The following is a 20,959-nucleotide window of genomic DNA, read 5'->3' on the forward strand; positions in this document are numbered from 1 at the left end:
GCATATGCCACTGTGCCCAGCAAGCCTCAGGGATTTAAAGAATGACTCAAGGGGTAGGGTTGTGGCTCAGCAGTACAGCACTCTCCTAGCATGTGTGAGGCAGTGGGTTTGATTTACATAGAGGTATTTTTCTTTTTCTTTTTCTTTTTTTTTTTTTTAAAGACTCAGGGGCTGTAGCTCAGTGGCATAGCGCTTGCCTAGCACATGCAAGGCCCTGAGTTCAATCCTTAGCACCGCATAAAAATAAACAAATAAAATAAAGGCATTTTATCCATCTACAACTACAAAAAAAAATCACTCAAATTTGGGAAATGCCCTCAAAGAGGGAGAGATTAAGGAAGAAAAGAACAATTATATCTTCTAACACCTTAAATAAAAGAGATCTTGGAAGAAACAGGAAAAAAAATTCATGTATGGTTCAAAAGAAATCACTCATCAATAAAGCCAGTTCTTCCACAAAATTTATAGTAAGTGGATGAAATGGCAAAGGAGATACGTGTAATTAGCTGGGCAGAATTGCACAGGTGTGTTTTTAGTTAAGGAGACTCCAGCAGGTAATATGATAGTCAGGTGTCATGGTATAAAGGTACACTGGAGGGCAAGTGTGCTCCCTATCCCCTACACACACCCCAGGTATCCCCTCTACAGCTTCAAGAACCCAGGAGCCTGGGAGCCCATCTCTCTCTGCAGCCTGGGTTGCTCCACCCACTCCCTATAGTATCAGGAACCCAGATTCACAGGTTAAAGGTCTCTGTATAGGACTGCTGTTCTCGAATCATGACTAATGTGCTTACCTTTAACTTCTTCTCTGCCCGGGCTGCCTGCTTGCAGATGGGGTGCCAAACCTCAGAACCTAAGGGGCCAAGAAAATAGCAAAGGCTCAGACTTTTCAAACCCACCATATTCTGAGTCAGTCCCCACCCCCACTCGACTTACTCTTCCAGCAGCACATGCGCCCTGCACATCACTGGGAGGACCCCCTCTGCTCTCTTAGCTCCCTCCTGGCACCTCGCCATTGTACGACAACTTGACTGCCCACATGTGTTTTCTGTGTATCCAAATCCTAACCATTCCTCAAGTTTCAGGTCTTGCATGACATCCTCTCGCGAACTTTCTTACCTGCCAGCTGGGGGTGACTTTTCTCTCCTTGTTGTTCCATAGTTCTTTGAATCTCTCTTCACACAAAGAGCCTTAAGTCACAGTAGCTTGAAATTTCCCAACCCAACTAATTAAGATCTCCTTCTGGGGAAGATCTGAGCTTTATTCATTGCTACATCTCCCACAGCACTCAGCACAGGATTTGGTTCTTAGCGGAGGTCCATACACGTTGGTGGGGTGAATAGATGAGTGGATGATTGGCAATGAGTGACACAGAGCAGGTGGTCAATAAATATTTGTCGAATGAATGAATGGCAGTGGGGGATGAAAGAAAATGATAGACTGCGGTGAACTCCAGCCTTCCTTCTCTTCAAAGACTTAGGACAGACTTAAAACTTATCAGAGCTATCACGTTTAAGGGGAGGAGGTGTCATGGTTTTTTCTGCTTAAGAGCATTGTCTTGACCAGCTAATTCCGCAGAGGCTGCAGACTCTTCAAATCCAGTATATTTGTGTTGTGAAAAACCACATTTTATCGTGGGTGGGGGTCCAGTTGGCCAGCCCCAAACTCAGAAGCCAATTTGGAAAGGCATGAACAACAGGTGGCTGGTCACATGTTGAGATGAAGCCCCAAATATTACACATGCCCCAGAGAAGGGACAGGTGTCCTGGATTAGAAGGAAAAATAGGAACATATTATCCCTCTGGAGCCATTCCTCTTGTAACCAGCCCTAAAAGGAAAGGAACCAGCAAATGGCTGGATTCCTGAGCACCCAGATGGCATGTGTTTGTCTGACTTTGTTTCTAGGATATTCTTTCCATTATGGTTTGTTGCCTGGAGCCCCTGGGACCAGAATTCTGGCTAGGGAGAGGAGGGTGCTGTAAGATCATAAAATCAGATCCCCCCAAAAAAGAGAGAGGATGGGCTGTAAGCATGGAGCCCTGGGTTCCTATCTCTGCTCATCCACTAACACATCCTTTCTCTGGGTCCTAGTTTCTTCATCTGAATAACAATGAGGTGGGACTTAGAAGAACTTGGAGCTTATTTTCATCTTCTAGGACCAGTTTTGTCTTTTGCGCAGAAGGAATTTTCCGTTCTTTATGCTGCTACTCTTTGGGGCTCTTAATTGCTCAGTAGGAGTTCAATCCTTCTACAATGAATGCAATGCTCTCAGAGCCCAGTAGAGGGACTCCGGTTCAGGGGCTGGAGCCAGCAATCACAGGGTGTGTCCACTAACAAGCTGTTGGCTGGGATCTTGGGAGTTACTGGAGAGAGCATTTCTGGTTCCTCTTTGAGTTGCTCCTGGGTCTATCAGGAGTTGTTTACAACTGTGGCTCTGGCAGGAAACACATGTTATAGGTCACTGTAGGAAATGGACTAGGTGGACACAAAGGTCTGAAGGGATCAATGGAGTAGGTGAAAGACACATGGGAAGGGTGAAGGGGGCAGAAGTTCTCATGCAGGAAATGATGTGTCCAGTGGGTGGGGGAGCTCAGGCTAGGTGGTCTCTGTTGCTTGTTGGCTCCATGACATTGACATGTTTGATCGGAAATAAAACAGCCACAAGTGGCCATTACCACTCTGCATATGGGAAAGTGTGTTTATATAATAAATGATGTGGGAGAAGGCTAGAAAGAGAGGAAATATAATTAGAAGTGAAAAGATAAGTTTAGGAGTTGGCTGTGTTTCATGTAAATAAAAGAGGGTCAATAAATAATTTGTTAGTAGCTAACTATAAACTGAGATATCTGAAGGAAAAAAATGGTTTTTTTCCCCATGAAGATGACTATGAAATTATCATCTGCTGAGTCTATGCCCTTGACCAATAACTCAACCTCTTGGCAGTAACAGAAAGATAACAACATCCAGAGGGAAGAAGGTGGTTATTCACTTCTTTCTGTGCCTAGTCTGTGCATATTTAAAAAAGAAACATATGGATGACTGACGTGTCCTACCTTTGTATTTTTAAAAAGATACAAGGTGAGGAGTCACCCAAAGGAGGATGGGTGGACAGAGTAGGGAGGACACCCAAAATTAGGTCCTAAAACAGGGTCTTCACCCTGAGAAGACTGAACAGAATGGCAAAGTGTGTCTTTGAATATTTTAATGGCTCTCTGTGGGAAGAGGCTTTCATTTGCTTTGCAAATCTTATAAATTAGAACAAGAACTAAGGAGCAGAAATTCCAGGGAAGGGAAATTAACATCTGAGAATTGAACGATCTCTTTTATCTGACAGTGAGCTTCCTGGGCCTAGAAGTGTTTAAGTACTCGGCAGCGATGTTGTGGAGGAGACTCATCGCTTAGCAGTTACGCTGAGAGCTTCTGATCAACCATCCCAATCCTCGAAAATTCTGTTTCCACCTTAACAGTCTTCTCTGTATAAAGACAATAATTATTTGCTTCTATCCAATAATCACAATGAGAACGCAAATTCTACGAGAGGTATTTACTTCCATCTTAACTGCAAAGATGGAAAATTCTCAATAAATACCCATTGAATGAATGAATAAACAAAAGAAATAGAAGATTCTATCCTAGGCCATGTAGATTCTTAAAGCTGAGCCCAAAGATTTGAACAAGTAGAACAATTTAGACTCTGATTTGATAGGTATTGTTTCAGGTTGAGTTTTAAGGTATGCATTATGAACTACCTGTCTTATAACGTGGAAAAACCTGCAGATTCCCAGGCCCTAGGAGCCACTGACACCAACTTCCTAGAGGAGAGCCTGGGAATCAGTACTTCAACAGTTCCCCAAATGATCTGATGACTCTAAATACAAAAACCAGAGGGCTCAATACCAGACCACATTCCAGATTAGTTTCTTTGGGATAAAGAAACAAATTATACAAGATAGAACTCCAACATCCTGTAAGAATGCAACATTGTTTGCCTGTTGGACTCCGGTTCCACAATCTGTGCTGTTTTTTCCTCTGAGACTGTCATTCATAACTCCAGGCTCTGCAGGTGAAACCAACTGGAAGGTCACAGAAGTGATGTGCTGGCTATTTCTTTGTCAGCTGACTCAGAGACAGAGACCTCCGTCTCCCGAAGGTCCCCTCACCTGGCTGTTGGGCCACTCTTCACCCAAGAAGTGTCAAAGGGGTGCATCTGACTGGTCACAGCATACCCCATGCCTGTGACATCAGGGCTTGATTCAATGGTGGGGAACCTACTACATCTCTGCTGAACCTTGAAATTTAGTTTGTTAAAGCCTTTGTTTCAAATGCCAAAGCTGGACCTGGTGCCATCATCTTTTAGGATCCCTAGGGGGTTACAAGTACAATGGTGACTGAGCGTGGCCAGCACTGTTTGGTCAGCACAGTGATGATTTTGAACATTTTTGAATCTGAATGTTTTTAGACACTGCAGGTTGCCGTGATCTTCCCCGTGGACCCACCCTGTGTCCCCACCCTTTTCACTCATCTATGTGGACACTTGAGTTTTGGGCCTCTGATTATAGCCAGGGAATTCTCCTGCAGTGGGTGTCTTCTTCAGATTTCTCTTGACCACAGCAGGAGGAGATCTCTTAGGTTTCTACCTTTGTGACAGCAGCACTTCCATTGGGACAAAGATTGGAGTTTGTCCTTTAAAAGCCCCATTCAGACAAACAGATGTGGTATATATCCATTACCATAGAATATTATTCAGTCATAAAGGATATGACATATTGATGCATGCTACGACATAAATGAACCTAGAAAACTTTATGCTCAGGGAAGAAGTTAAATACAGTTAGATCACATACAATATGATTCTCTCTATGTAAAATACCCTAAATAGGTACATCTAGAGATCCAAAGTAGATTGATGGCTGCCAGAAGCTAGGGGAAGCCAGGAATGGAGAGCAACTGCTTAATGGGTTCCAGGTTTATTTTGTGATGAAGAAAATGTTTTGGAACTAGATAGAGGGATGGTCACACAGATGCGCTAATAACTACTGAATTATACACTTTAAATAGTTAATTTTATGTTATGTGAATATTATCTCAGTGAAAAAGAAAATCCCTGTCCATGTCCCCCAGCAGATGAAGGGCTGCTGCAGACCCCAGGGTACCCTGTTTTTCCTCCGTCACTCAGGGTGCAGACTCAGCAGGAGGGAGACAAGCAGGCTCTTCTGTTCAATGTGCCATGAGACAATGTCATCATTACCATCATCTTGGCATTAGCAATCTTCTCCATGCCTCAGGCGCTGTATTCATTATTTAATGTAATGTTCTTATGAGGTTTGAGTCTTGGTTACATCACTTACTGCATTAGTAGCTGCATATCTAAAGCAACTCAATTACCACTCTGTGCCTTGGTTTCCTTGTCTATACAGTGGAGGTGATGACACTATCTGCCTCATAGGTTTGTTTTAAGGATCAACCAGATAATTTGTGTATAACACTTAGAACAATATCTGCCTGTAGTTGGTGTTTGTGTTAGTTATAATCAGTGCCAGGGGCTACTTGGGGCAGGGGACAGGAGTCACTGAGAGGCTGGGGTGGGGAGCATTTGTTCCCATCAGGGACTGGGTGAGGTAGGGGATTCAGTGAGTGACAGGCTGGCTGTGCAGGTAGAGTTGCTGGGCAGAAGCCTGGCTTGGTTGCCAGCATGCCCTCCTGGAGGTTGGACTTGTGCCCAGGGAGGAGGGCACCTTGGGAGAAGTGGGCAAGACCCATTTGCCTGAAGTTGCCATGATGAAGGGGGCTTGAAGCTTAATAAGGAGGCAGGGAGAAAAGTGCGTAGTACTATGAAGCTGGTTCCTGTGGAGGGTATCAGGTAGGAGGGGCAAGGAGAGCAGCAGTGACGAGGTGCCTAGTAATTCAGGGTAAGTAATGACTGCTGATAGGAACCACTGGGACAGTGACTAAAATGTACCAGGTGCTCAGTTTATGCCAAGCACTAAGTATTCTTATTATTCTTATTGGTGTTATTATAACTAACAGTTACAGAGTGCCTGTTCCTGGCCTCATGCTACATACCAATTTTATAGCAGTAGTAATTAAGTAAAAAATTATAATGCTAACCTTTGCTGAGAATATATGCTGAGTCTTACTTGAGCATCCTTAATAATGACAGGAGCCAGCACTGATGAATGTCCTGGGTTCTGGGGCCTGGCCATCTCTGGGTGTTTATCAGGAGCTTAGGCTGGCAGAGCTGGCAGTGCCAGGCTCTGTACTAAGCCCATATCCTGCAGTAGCTCAGCTGATTCTCATGACAGACTTGAGTGGCAGGGCCTAGTCTCATCCTTCTTTTATAGATAGTGCAACTGGGATTTAGGGAGCTGGAATGGGCTGCCTGCTTGTCTACCTGGCCTAGACAAGGGTGTGTGGCCCAAATCAGGTCATTGTCATCTCTGGGACTTCTCTCTGAGCCAGTGAAGAGTGCTACCTATTTATGTGGCTGGGGGTTGGGGTCTGGCCCTGGCCTCCTTCCACCACATGGTGCCCCCCAGTCTGGGGCAGGAGATCATGGGCCAAATACAAAAAGAAGCAGGGAGAAGAACTGCCTGATGACACTCCCAGGCCCCTCAACCCAGCTCCCCTAGATGTTCCTCAGTTCTGGGTGCCATCAATTAATTACCTTTGACCTAACCTGGTTTGAGTTGGGATTCTGCCACTTACAAAGTCCAGACTAATAAAACATCTCATCGGGCTAAAACCTGAGTATCTGACAAGTTCTTGACTTGCCCCACGGGTAATAGTGTTTCTCAGAAAATAGAGGAAGCAACCAGGGAAATTGCTGCTCTGGACCTAATTCTGACCAACGTGGACAAATTGGCTGGTAAAGTAGATGTGACATGTAACTGGTGAGAAAAGTGCTACATCACCTTGAGTTTGTGGTGACCTGAGAGAAGCAAGCTGGAAACAGACTTCAAGAATACAAACCTAGGACTACTACACTGTGATATTTTCTATATGATTCAAGATGTTTGGTAACCCTTAAAAAATCTAAAAAAAAAAAAATGGCAGCTTATCAAAAATTAAAATATACTCTATTTAAAATGAAATATGCTTAGTAAGTCAGACTTTAGGAAATATCAATTTAGTACAGGAACAGAATATGTTTGAAGAATCTAAAATTATATAGCAAGATTGGGGAAACATAAGGTTTAAAGTTTTTAAGCATAACTCCTACAACCTAAGCTGTCAGTAGAGAGATCCAATTTAAAGTAATAATGCTAAAGTATGAAATGATAGCAACCAATATTACAATAGTGCCTTTGAATGTAGTTTGATGACAGGCAAAGAGCACTGAGGGCTGGCATGCCACAACCTGTGACAGCAGGAGGCACTTCCCTGGGACATCTATGGCTCAGTGCTCCTATTCTGAGTTGCCTGTCAGAGGAAAAGGAGGCCCTTTGCTAAATAAATATCAATGGCATCTCCAACTGTGCTAGGACACCCCTCCTGATACCAGGACCTTGTATTATCTGAAGTAAAAAAAAAAAAATGTAGTCTGAAATAGACTCAGCTATATAAAGGAAGGCTTTGGTGTAATTGTCAAAGTGAGCTTCAAGGCTCCATTCTGGATTTGCATTAATACAGAGCTAAGGCTTCACTTTATTTTGGGCCACAAACCCCTCTGAAAATCATGAAAGTTACAGATTTTCTTCCTAGAAACTTCCCACTGGTCTCACACCTACATGCAGAATTTGGCACACAATTTCAGGAGACTCAGAATTCAGAAGGCCCACTATGGACCACAGCTTAAGAATTCAGTACTAGATAAGAAAACTGCTTTAAAGAAACCCCAGTAAGACAGGCGAGCTAACCTTTGTCAGCAATGTAACCTCTGTAAGTTTTTGTTTTTCTTCTCCACAATAAGGGTATTAATATATTAATGATTTTTTTAAGCTCACAAGGTTGTTGTGATGATAAAAGAGGGTTATTATATTTAAAAATCCTAGTATAGGACTTGGCACAATAGTCAATGCTTAATCAATATCAGCTGATGACATTTTATTATTACTATTATTTTATCATGCTTATTATTAGTAGGACCTACAATGTGTTACAATACTTTCATTAGTAAAGCAGAATTTGTCCCAGGATTTCATAAATGATTTCCTGTCTTGTGGTTTTTAGTTGAAAATACAAATGATAACAGAGAACTGTTATAAAATGTGAAGTGGAACCCTGTTTCTCTAGTGTTACTGTTGCAGGTCCTTGGGATGGGGTGGGAGATGGAGCTGATATTTCCTATACACAGAAGAGGAGAAAGAGAATCCTTCCCTTTTTTTCCCCTGGGCACAGGCACATTTAGAACAAGAGCAAAATGTATCTCAGGAACCATATTTGGAGTTAAAAATAAAAAAAAATCCCCCACTGGTCCAGCAACTGCAATCTTTGTGATTTCAGTATGAGTTTTTGCCCTGAACCTACAACATTTTAGCTATTATTTTGCCACACAAAAATCAGTGACCTAATTTCTTGATGAAGCCCAAATGAAGGGTTTGGATAACAAACAGATTAGAAATCTGGCATCTTTACAAAAACAGTTAAAAGACTAACGCGCAACTGAACTTAAAAAACAAATAAAAGAAAACTTGCTTTTGTCTTTTGGGGCCACGGAAGTTCTCCTCCAGATAGACGTCAGACTTCTCCCAATTAGAGCCCATCAGAAAGCCACCACACCGCAATTAAAACGCAAACAAACTGACCAAAGAATCTCCTGAGGACGATTGGCCAGGACCAGACTGTCCAGCTACGGAACTGACTGACGTGGGCATCTGAACACACTCTCTCTGGAATTGTCTCAGCCTCTTTCTCTCTCTTCCTCCTCCCTGTTCTGAATGGCTTTATGGGGTCCTCAGCACCTTCCCATCAATCCTTTCTGCTAATGTTCACGAGAGTCTGTGGTGTGTGCTTGCTCTCCATGCACCAGGTGTGTGGACCTGCCTCAGTTTCTCCACCATGTACCTGTTTCCTCCCCTGGGGTTCTTTGCCAGCTGTTCTCCCTCCCTCCCCAACCTTCCCCATTCTCCACGCTCTTACTTCCTACTCATTTTCAAGATTTTGGTGTGATATGGTCCTTCTTTAGGGGAGCCTTTTCCCAGTCTCCCAGACTAGATGGATGGCACATTTCCATTGTCCCTGAACGTTCATTTCACTTTCATTTGATCATGCCAGTCTCTCCTTCCAGACCGTAAGCTCCACCAGGGCAGCAGGCATGCCCACTGTACTCAGCTCCAAGCACCAGACCCACAGTTGAGACCGTGCCACACTATGTGGCCTCTGGTAGAATGGATCAACAAGAGACTGTGGTTGGACAGGTGAAGGAAGAGACCCAGAGAAGGAAGTCACTTCTCAAGGTCACAGTCTATTAATGAAAGTCATGGCTCTCAGCTGGCTCTTTCCACTTCTGTGCTCCCTGGGAGGAGGGCTTTTTTTTTTTTTTTTTTTGCCATTTTCCCCCCTTTTTTCTTTCTTCTTTTTTTGGTACTGGGAATTAAACCCAAGGACCCTTACACACAGAGCCACATCCCTAGCCCTTTTAAAAAATATTTTATTTATTTAGAGGCAGGGTCTCTCTGAGTTGCTTAGGCCCTTGATAAGGCTGAGGATGGCTTTGAACTTGTGATCCTCCCACCTCAGCCCTGGAGCCCCTGGGATTACAAGTGTGCACCACCGTGCCTGGCCCCCTTTCTTGCGATTTCTGAAGGTCATTGTGAGCCCTGGTGCCCCTACCTGGTGAGGGTGTCCAAGGCCAGCTTCTGGTGGTAGCAGAAACACCTGGTGGTTGCCACCCCCAGAAGACACCCACAGCTGGAGTCAGCGTGACTCTACCACTGCATGACCCAAACCCCCTCATTCCAGATCACTCAGCACCCCCTGAGGCAGGTCCTTGAACGCCCTGCAATTACTCCCACTCTCCAGAAGCCAGGAGGGTAGGGATGGGGATATTTAATGAGAGGGTGACAGGCCCTTCTCCCCTACTAAGAATAGCTCTTGCCTCCTGGAGGCATTTCTTCCTTAGGTTTGCTGGTGTTTTCTTGCTCACGATCATAGAGCTGTTCATTAACTCTCTCAGCATCTGTGTGAAGTTGGATCAGCAGAGACACTAATCCATTAGCTGGGAGCACCATGAGGGCAGGGGCTGTCTGACTTGCTCCCTGCTGCATCTCTAGCTGTTAGAACAGCACTAGCACACAGTAGGTTCAACAGATATTTGTTAAATGAATAGGGAGCTTCCCATGTGTCAAGAACTTACTATACCTGTACTTACAGGGACTATTACTGGTTTATTTTACAGATCATGTAAACAAGGTTCAGAGAGTTAAGAGACTTGTCCAAAGGCACAAATTTAGCAAGCAGTATAACCAGATCCCCATGGTACCCACAAAAACATCATGCTGTTTGCAGGGACTTGTAATACAGAGTCCAGCACCAGGAATCAGCTGGGAACCCAGGCACTGAGGGAGTGGTACTCATGGGAACAAGGAGGGATTTGAGTAGCAGCAGGGCCTGGGTCCCAGGAAGAGAGGTGGCGAGAACCCTGGAAGGGGACTCCCAAGGCCATGTCCTGCTTTGCTCCTGCACTTTGTAGTTCTCACCCATCTCTTCCTCTCTCTGGGCCTATTTCCCTATCCATACAATAAGGGCAGTCAATTTACAATTTAGAGTGGCCCCTGGGATCCTTCCACACCCCCCAGCAAAGCTGTATGAGAGTATATAAAAGTAATTACAGAGTCACAAAATCTTAAAAATGGTGCCCTCATCCAATTCAGCACAGGAATCCCTGCCTTAGCACTCCTAGGAGATGGCACAGGTTCTGTTGAAGAGCTCCAGGCCAGGGGTTCTCAATTGAGGATGAGTGTGCCTCCCTGAGGGCATCTGGCCATATTGAAGACATTTTGGGTTGTCACAATGGGAAGGGGCACATTAGTGGCATCTAGTAGGTAGAAATCAAGGATGCTACTATATACTTTATAGAGCACAGGACAGTCTCCACACCAAAGAATTATCCAGTCCCAAATGCTGAGAAACTCTGCTGTAGGCACAAGGGCCTCGTTATAGCTTGAGGGAACTCATGGCTGAGGGTAGCAATGACCAGGACAAGTTTACTAGGAAGACATGTCCCTCTGGTCTTAAGGCTACCTTCTGGGGAAATCTGAAGGAGGGACTCTCCCTCCTCTCCAAGATGGCTATTCTAACACCCAGGCAGGGTTGATCACAGTGATTCATCCAGCAGCCCGCAGCTGTGCAGTGAGGGAAGGTGGGCCAATGTCAGGGCTGAGGGGCTAAAGCCAGGAGCAAGGGATCTCAGGGAGAAGACCAACAGCTCTTACACAAGAGAGAGGACCAGCTGCAAACAAAGGACTGTGGGGACTCAGGGAGGAGGGCATGTGTTAAGTTGTGGGTAGGGCTGAGGGGATCTGGGGTGTTTATGAAGCATGTAGAGATTGAACTGGGCCTAGAATGGTAGGATTTCCAAAGGAGGGCAAAGGAAAACAAGAAGAAGGGCTGCCAGTTCATTTCTGAGCACCATCTTGCTCCAAAGCCCAGGCTGGATGACCCCTGTCCACCTCCCAGCCACACCTCTTCTCTCTGTCTGCACCTGGCCACACAGCTCCTCGTCTCATCCACTTATCATCTCTTCACCCACCTTAGAGTCTTCAGACTCTGTCCCGTTAGGCTGGCATATTCCATTCCTCCTCTTTTTGTCCAGTTGCTATAGTCTGAACGTTTGTGTTCCCCCCAATCCATCTGTTGAAATTCTACCTGCTCAGGTGATATTCTTAGGAGGTGGGACCTCTGGGAGGTGGTGAGGTCATGAGAGCAGCACCTTCATGAATAAGATTAGGGCCCTTATAAAATTGGATCCATGAGGCTGCCTTCCTCTTCACCATGTGAGGACACTGCAGGAAGGCACATGAGAAAGCAGGCCCTCGCCAGATACCTAGTCTGCTGGCACCTTGACTTGGGTGGGAATTCCCAGCCTTCAGAACTATGAGAAATAATTTTTTGTTGTTTATAAGCCACCCTGTTCATGGTAGTTTGTTATAGCAGCCTGGATGGACAGAGAGACCAGTTAACACCCACTCATCCAGGATCTCACAGCTCCTGGCCCTTCTTCAGGGATTTCCTGGAACTCCCCCTCCTGCCACATGTGCTCACTCACTACCCCTTTTTCTCCCCTCCTGGCACTCACCCCTGTTGACCTTTACTCCTGGGATTTCAACTAACTGCCCATCTCCTCACTGGACTATAGGGCTGTGGGGGATCTCTCAACAGACCCTGGCACAGCCTGTGCATGGTAGGGGCTCAAGAAATAGTTGTTGAAGGGATGAATAGGTGGAATGAAGGTTGGCTTTGGCAGCCTAAGTTCTGAGTATGTTCAAGGCTATTTTGGGACCTTGGTGAGAGGATCTAGCATGCAAGACTGAAGAGTCTGTATATAAACTGGTGGGCAGGGAGGGACTTGGAAGACCTCTTAGTGGAGCAAAGCCAATAGTATTGTGATGCCCCAGGATAACGGACTGGGCTGAGGATGGAGGACTGAGAAGAATCCAGAGACCAACTGGGTGACCGTTGCAGGAATCCTTAGGCAAGAGGCCGGACCTTGGGAGGTTGCCGTGGGGAAGCAGCCCTGGTTTACTTTGGGGGATGTTAGTGTCCTCCATTTTTCTTCATGAACTTTGAGAGCCTTAGAAGGTTTAAGCAGCAGCCTGGTATGATCTCTGAGATGTGGGGAGAAGGACTGGGATGAGATGGGGGAGGGTAAAGGCTGTGATGTTGTAGACTCTCTGTCACTGAGATATCTCTCTGAGGTCCTCTGACCCCGTGGCCCTGTGCAACGCAGTCTCCCACCCCCAGGCAGAACCAGAGGATCTTCTCAGAGCACTGCCAGGGAAGCAGGCCAGCTGAGCAGCGGGTGGAGGCGCACGAGGATGGAAGGCAGATTACATGTCACTTCATATTAGCCACACCGGCAACTTTTCCCATCCACCCAGAGAGAGGCGAATTAATTGCAATTTTGAGGACAAGCCAACAGCTAAGATAACATCAAAATGGAAGGCAACTGCATCTCCTTTTCAGTCATGAGCAGATTGGAATGCCCCACAGAGGGTTCGATTTGCTTACCTGTGAGATACATCTCTTCCCCTTCTGTGAACATCTGGTGGCAGCGCACACATCTGGCACAGGTGGGGTGGTAGTGCTTCCCTCCAGCCTGCGGAAATCAAGAGGTGAAATAGGATGTTAGAGCTGGGGCTACTGTCCAGAGGGCAGCTGTTGGTGTCTCCATGGCCCCACGGTTGGTTGGGAGGACCACCCAGGGGAATCCAGAACCATATGAGAGTCCACCTAGGAAGCTGGTGACTCCCTCCATGGATCCCTGATGGAGACTCAGGGGACTTCCATGGAAACCTGTAGGGAAAGGGCCCTTCAGAGGTCACTGGTTCCACCTCCTCATTTCCAGGAGGAAATAGTCTTGTTTGAGGACATCTCAGCATCTCCCCACACATGGGCCTTTACCACTACTGGTACTGGAAATGGCTTTAAGTGACTCATGAACTTAAGATATGATAATATTCAACTACAACAAAGAAATAATGTCCTTTTAAATCTTCTATCAATTCTTCTGATTTTATCAAAGACAAAGTACCAGTGTGGTGCCAGTACATATTTAATGATTATCTAAAACATACTCAGCTCTTCTTTTAAGAATAAGAACAGGTGTGAGGCTTGCAGCCTCTATAAGCAATAGAATCTAGCTAGCACTATATTCAATTTGGAGTTATCTGAACGTGGCAAGTGATACAGGCTTTCCGGTTATGTTTATAAGTTTTCTTGTATGTCAGTGAGGCCTCTTAAGGACCATTCTAAATATTAGGTAAGAAATAGCATCCAAGAAGGTCGTGCCTCAAGGTCTCAATGGAAGCCAGTAGTGTTGGACCAGACTGTGGGAGCAGCCACCAGCTCAATATTGCAGTCTATACCGATACGTCTGACACTAACACCCCAGCTGGGAGGACTTGATGTGTAAGGGCCCTTTGATGGTAACTCCCAATTTTTATATGGTAGGGGGGTGGGCAGGGACTAACTTGGGAAGTGGGGCTTGTTTGGAAGGAATATTTTGCATGTCAGGGGAGAGGGTTTTTTTTTTTTGATCAGTAATAACTGGGGAAAACAGATGGATATTTGTTGGATATGGGTTGTAAGGTCTCCTTTCCAATTCACCACTCGAACTGATGCTAATGTGTTCCTTCTAACTCAAAAATTATAATTGCATAATAAGCCCTATTGTCAAACATTTTTGGGGGAGTGGGGCTGTTGGGATGGGCTTACCTATTCTGGAGATATTCAATTTATTCTAAAAACTTAGCAAGAATGTAAAACGAGAAGATTTTTTTTAAAAAATTAAAAAATTTTCCAACATCCTTTTTTTCATTCTTGGTTGTTCACGTGGCTCCCACGAATGAGAAAAATGTCCTTGTCATCATCCAACCAAACTACATTCAAACTTTAGCAGGAGCCTGCTGCTTTCCCAAGCTGGGAAGTCGTGGGACTGATTCTCTGGTATCATGACAAAGATAATAGGTTTAATTAGTAGCCTCTTCCTACTCTGTGTCTTTTTATCATTTCAATTATAGACCTTTTTCCCAGGATGACAACAGTGCTTTGGCAAAAGGGAAGCGTAACATCTTTCTAAATGTCACACCCCACCACTCCGCCCCAGCTGAAACAGGTTCTGTGCCCATCTCAGCAATCCTGGCCACAGCGGGTGTAGAAAACGAGTCAAGGGAAGGGAGGCTATTAGAGCAGCCTGCACCCAAGTCAGTGAGTTAAGACCACTGTGCCTGTTAACAACCGAAATCAAGGAAATGGTGAAGAAAAATGGCAGAGAGTTGGTACCCAAAAACGGGGACCCTGTTGGGAAGGACCGAGAATGGCGACCAAGGTGAGGAATGCAGCAACGAGCCCAGGTTCTGGTTCTCAATGGTGAGGACATGGACAGGGAAGGAAGGATGGGGACTGACATTCAGCAGTCTTTCTGAGCTGTCACTGAGGAAGGGATTATGGGATGGCCTGAGGAGTGAATGGGAAGGGTTGAGATTAGAAGGGGAGAAGCAACTTATTAAGTGCCTGTGGTGCACTGGTAATAATCCGGGCCCTGCTTGGTCAACAGCAGCAGAAACAGCACCAAGACTTTCTTTGGTGGGACTACCTATCCCCCACATCAACCCATCTGGTGAAGTAGTGCTGACCCCACCAATAAGCATATTCTAATTCTATGGGCACAATGACTGACTCAGCAATGGGCCTGAAATTGTCCAGTCAGGGTCAGTCCCAGGATGTTTGCTAAGCTATTAGGAGAGAGGATTGCTTTCCATGAGGAATGCTGGCTGATAGGATGTAGGCCTGCAGGGAATAGTGTCCAACATTCTCATCCCAAAGAAGAGTCTTCCCGAGAACAAAGTCAATGTAGAAGGAAGAGGAGCCGAGATAGCCAGAGACTTCAAGTAATTTTCCTTTAGGCACTAGATCCAGCTGTGCCTGAAGCCAGCAAGAGTTACTCCTGGCTTCATTTCCTTTTCAGCCTGAGCCATTTGAATATAGTTTCTATACTTGTAACCAGACAAGTCCTAACATATCCATTAGGAATAAAATGACAGTAGTAGTCTCTATTGACAGGCAAAGACTATGATTCAGGGCAAGTAACTTTCTTAAGGTTTCATGGCTAGAAGTGACACAATCTGAATCCAAGACTGTTTCCCTGCAACCATGTTTTTTGGCTTGACATCATGCTACCCCAAAACTCCCTGAGTAGCTAAGAGCTGTGAGCATCAGTGTGGGAACAGGAGCCTGAAGTCCTAGATTTTTACCCCTGTCCCTACTAGAAGTGCTTCCTGTGACCTTGGAAAGGCAACCTCAAGTCTTGGGTCTCACTTTTGTCATCTGTAAAGTGAGGAGGTTGAACAAGTCTAAGTCTCTTCCAGCTTAAAAAAAAAAAAAATCAATAAGCCCAAGATGCTAATGGAGCCTTGTAAAAGTGGAATCAATCAAAACTCAGTTGCAGTTGCCTGGGAGGGAGAGATCACCACCATGCTAAACAACAGTGATGCTTGGGGAAAGGATAGGCACCATCAATAAAATGTTAAAGCAGCTGGGAAATGCTGGAACAGCTCCCCCCCCCCCACACACACAGTCCTGTGTATAATCAGAAGTCTTTCCTTCTCAAAAGAAAAGCCAGCTTTTGTGATGTCCCATTCTACTGACCCCACTACATCCTAGATGCCTCTTCCTCATGGTCACACAGGTGCACCCAGCAATTCTTCCTCAAGGGCACCTCTCCCCACACCCAACAATGTTTTACCAGCCCCCATGTCCCTTAACAGCTCTACAGAGTTTGGCCACACTCTGATTGACATCACCATAATTTTTGAAGTTCTGGCCTTTCATTGTTCCCTTCCTGCATCCTTGACTATCCTATCCCTCTTCTTTCTCTGGTAACTCCTCCATCTTTGTAGGCCAGCTACTCTCCAAAGCCGGTTCCAGCCCCCCGCCCCCCACTCCCACCTCCTGCTCTAGAGATCACGACAACTCCCATGGTGCTATTATTCAAATTTTATTGTTTCGCAATTGGCCCCTGCAGGCCGAGCTTTGTTCTTGAGCTCTGATCCGTATTTTGGACTGCCTTCTCGCACCCTTCCTGGATTGCAATCACAGCCTGTCCCAAGAGGACCTTGGCATGTTTCTGCCCAGACCAACTTGTCTCTCTGTCATCCCCAGTTCAGCAGATGGAGACAACAGACTTCCTATCATCCAGGCTTGATATTTTGGTACAACTCTTGGCTTCTCTTTGAGTCCCCACATCTACAAGTTACCCCATCACTGCAGAACTGTTGGAATCCTACTGCTATTGATGTTGGAGACAAAGATGGTTGCCCTGGTCATATGGTGGCCTCCTTGCTGGTCTCCTCTTTCAGTTTCCTTCCTTCAAATTTAGCCAGTGAATATCATCATGTTATCTTCTTGGAGGTGTGGCTTCAGCCAGGCCACTCCTACCCAATCTGTCCACAATTCCCCATTGTTTGAATCACACACAAACTCCTCGGTCCTGTATCCCAGGCCCAGCAGCATCCTGTGCTTTGCACTCCTTACTACCCTTGGAAATGCTTAATTCTTTAACCACTCAGTGCATTTGTTCATCTTATTCCCTCGGATTCCCTATAGTCAATTCTCCTTGTTATACTTTTTAAAAATATAATGTTATGTTGCTCCTTGGTTGAAAAACTTTCCAATGACTTTTCACTGCTCTTAGTATAAAACCTAAACTCCTAAAGTTGGTCTACAAAGTCTTGTGAGATTTGCCCTCTATGATATACTCCATCTTCCCTTACCTTCTATTTATGATTTCAGCCATGTTGGCCCCTTTCTCTGTTCTCTGCAGGGGTCAAGCTCATTCTTCCTCTAGCTCATGTGCTAGCCTTCCCACCCTCAAGCCTCTCTTCCGTGCATTTCCTTGGAGAGCTCTTTCTGATTGCTACACTGTCTCCTGCTGAGCCCACATGTGACACAGAGTCCTTCCTCAGCTCAGCACACATGGTAACCACCATCAGCTGGCTGGATCTGGCAAAACTAGTAATTCTGCTCACAGTAGCTCACCCAGTCTGCCATACCCCAGCCATTGTCAGATGAAAAAATCACAGGTCTCTCATCTAATACCAAACAAGACCCTGCTGTGGATGTAGAGGTCACAGGTCTCCCATTTAATGCCACAATCCGAGTTTGTTAGCAGTATCTGAGTATGAGTTAGCAGTAGAGTCAATATTAGATCCTAATGGTTCCTTCTCTTATGCTATTACTTTTTCCTTTGTATGCGACTCTTTTCTGCTTCTAATTTCTCAAGGTGAATAGAGAAGACAGCTTCCAGATCACATAGTATGTAAAGGAGGCCCAGGAAGGCCAGTGGATGGGGGCTCAGGCAAGGGATCAGCAAGGTGCTGCAGGTTGTCTGTCACTGGCAGAGTGAACTGTGCATCAGAGGCTGGGAGAACTGTTACCATGGTGATGGACCAGCCAAAGAAGGGCTTAGGGAGCAAGCTGCTAGACATGCTGGTTCTTAAATCAGCACATTACCAAAGACTTAATTTTTTTTTTTTTTTTTAAAAGCTTCCATCCTTAGGCAGGGCTGAGAGGAAAATCCTAATTGTTACTCCCCAGAAATATGTCTGGGTCGGAAGCCAAAGAAGCAACTGATTTTTCCAGCACAGCAATTTTTGAACCAGGAATAATTGTGTCAACTTTATCATTCTGGGGGTGTTCGGAGATCTTGGCAAGGTTATCTGTTTAAGGTCACGTAGCAAGCAAAGCTGGGGAGGTTTAGGCTATGAAAGAGGGGGTCTGGGGTGACTTTCTCTTTCCTTGGTGATGGCATTTTGGAGCCACAGACCATCTTGCTCACGTATCTTCATGGTTACAAGGGCCCACTCACCTCCAAGACCCTGCCGCTGATGTATCGGTCACAGGTCTCACATTTAATGCCAAACTGGGAGTGGTAGTCAGACTCGCAGTATGGAACGCCATCCCTGCAAGAGGAAATTGACATAGGATGAGGAGGTTAGGGGGATCCCTGGGGGTGTCCTCTGGCAGTGCCAGGACCTGCAGCCTAAGGTGTCTGGGCCAGGGTTGGAAGTGCTTTGAGATCATTTAAAATGCAGGTTCCTCAGATCCCCCTGGAACCATGGTTAATCAGAGAATCCCTGGGGTAGAGGGCCCAGGCATTGCATCTGGTAAGCTCCCCAGCATGGATGGCAGCTCTTGCTCTGGATGCTGGCCTAGGGTGGCCCTTTTCCACCCTCTTTCTACCCCTCCCCAGGAGTTCTCCAGACCCATTCTCTTCCCTTAGCCCTCAAAAGACTCTGAAAATTATTTAAAACATCTAAGGGTTGTTTTATTTAGAATAGGTAATACTGGTATATGATACACAGTCTCAAGGCATAAAGGGAGAAGTCCCCGCCTTCCCTCCAGTTCCTCTCAGGGTTCCTTCCAGGAGGTAATGGATGTGATCAATGTTTTGCACATCCTGAAGGGCTCCTCCTTTAATCAAACATCTCACCTGTAGTGAAAGAACCATCTGGTTGTGCTGCAAAATCAGCAGCTTCCCCTGAATGCCTCCTACACGCTCCATTTCTACTCAGTGCTTCGGACTTAGCAGACAGAGATAAGATTGCCATCGGTTATCTTCCACTACCTCATACTACCTACACTACCTCTTACCACCAGCACTTCTTGCTTGGTGTGTGCTGGGCTCTCTGGTGGTGTTTCACATTCAGTCCTTAGAGCAGCCCCATGGGCTCAATGCTATTTCCCAAAGGGGTAGTCAAGAAAACCCAAGCAGCTATTTCCCAAAGGGGTAGACAAGAAAACCCAAGCAGGGAGTCGTTGAGTAACTTGTCCTAGGCCACCCAGGATGACAGGAAGCTGGGATCTGGATCCAGATGGTCTGGTTTCTCATCCAGGTTTACATGAGGATTAAAGGAGATAGGGCCAGTGTATCCAAGGGTTAGCATGGTGCCTGGCCCACAGTGGGTACTTAGCTCATGGCAGCAATTGCCAAGATTGCTTAGAGGGGATTTGGGGAAGGATGTTTGGTGCTCAGCTCTCCAGAGCTGACACAGAAACAGTTGAGGACACTGGTGAGCTCAGCCCAGCCTTTTGGACCTACCTAACTTTAAGGAGGGGGACTGAACTCTGAGGAGAGAGGGATGTTTCCCCCACTTTTGAACCTGGTTCAAAGTGTGACATAAAGGACAGACATGCCAAGTTTCTATCTCAAAGCTGGGGCCATGCTGGGGCTTCTGGGAGCCCTGCCTGGGCAGCAGGGCAGCCAGCACTTACTGAAGAAGCAACAAGGAGAGCTGAAGTGTGGCAAAGAACTGGAGGTGAGACTGTGCCCACAGAACAAGGACTTACTTGTGACCCTATGAGACAAGCTTCCTCCACTCCTTTAACCCCCCACCCCCCAGCCCTCAAACAAGTTCTCACTCTGTGAGTACAAGAGGGCTACTTTGCAGGGGAAGCAAAAATTGTTCATTAGGAGGCAGGTCAATGAGCCAGAAAAATTTGGCTATAAATGCCAACACAACCTTATTTGGATGTTTGAGTTGGGGAGGCCTTAAGGAACTTGAAATGTCCCTGATTCTGAAAAGATAGATGGTAAAATGAAGCTTTATTGGGCACTCATTAGGTACAAAGTACAGATCTCTGAGCCTTGACACATCCCTACCAGGAGTTGATCTTATTAAACCTATTTTTATAAATGAAGAAGCTAAGATTCAGAGCAGTTGAGTCCCTGGCCTAGGTCACACAGACTGGGCTTCTACTCAGGGCATCTGATGCCATCACCATTCTGTCTCAACCAGGGGAGGAACCCAGAGGCAGACTGTAGAGGCGCCAGGTATAGTGGGTAACCTGGGCTGGGCCTCCTTGAGAGGAACTCGGAGCAAGCTCTTACTGCCCCAGAGAATTTTGACTTGGGCTCCCAGATTCAAGCACTCCTGGCTGATGACTTACTAAGGACACTCCTTCCTTGGCAGGTCCAGAGGGAAATGCCAAACTCCCCCTGACATGCACTCAGCTCACCTCTGCAGCCTGGGACTCTGCTTCATCTCTGCACGCACTCGAGCTCCCAAATGGGGTGAGGGTGGGTGCTCCACACTCACCACCTCTCTTATCTTGCCAGGCTAGGTATGCACACTCTCCTGTGCATTTTCAAATCTTACACCCTTTTCCAACATCCAGCCCAAAGACTATCACCTGCCACGAAGTTCACAGTTTCCAGACTCCACTTCCTGCTAATTAAAAGTGACCCCTCATTTTTCTGAATGTTCACTGTCCTTCACTTGCACCTTGGACATAGGCAGGTGTT

At 45.9% G+C, this 20,959-nt stretch overlaps 1 protein-coding gene across 1 annotated transcript in view; it reads right to left on the reverse strand.

Annotated features, from left to right (window-relative positions):
* Positions 1 to 20,959, reverse strand: part of Ablim3 (actin binding LIM protein family member 3) — a 109,839-nt gene that overhangs the window by 26,079 nt on the left and 62,801 nt on the right. Inside the window, exons 6-8 of the mRNA XM_076856742.2 lie at positions 18,524 to 18,617; positions 13,168 to 13,255; positions 795 to 853 (exon numbers count right to left, since the gene is read on the reverse strand). Coding sequence (XP_076712857.1) covers positions 795 to 853; positions 13,168 to 13,255; positions 18,524 to 18,617 — 241 coding nt within the window. The remainder of the gene's footprint in view (positions 1 to 794; positions 854 to 13,167; positions 13,256 to 18,523; positions 18,618 to 20,959) is intronic.

The sequence above is a fragment of the Callospermophilus lateralis genome, chromosome 5, assembly GCF_048772815.1.
Source record: "Callospermophilus lateralis isolate mCalLat2 chromosome 5, mCalLat2.hap1, whole genome shotgun sequence".
Taxonomy (NCBI): Eukaryota; Metazoa; Chordata; class Mammalia; order Rodentia; family Sciuridae; genus Callospermophilus; species Callospermophilus lateralis.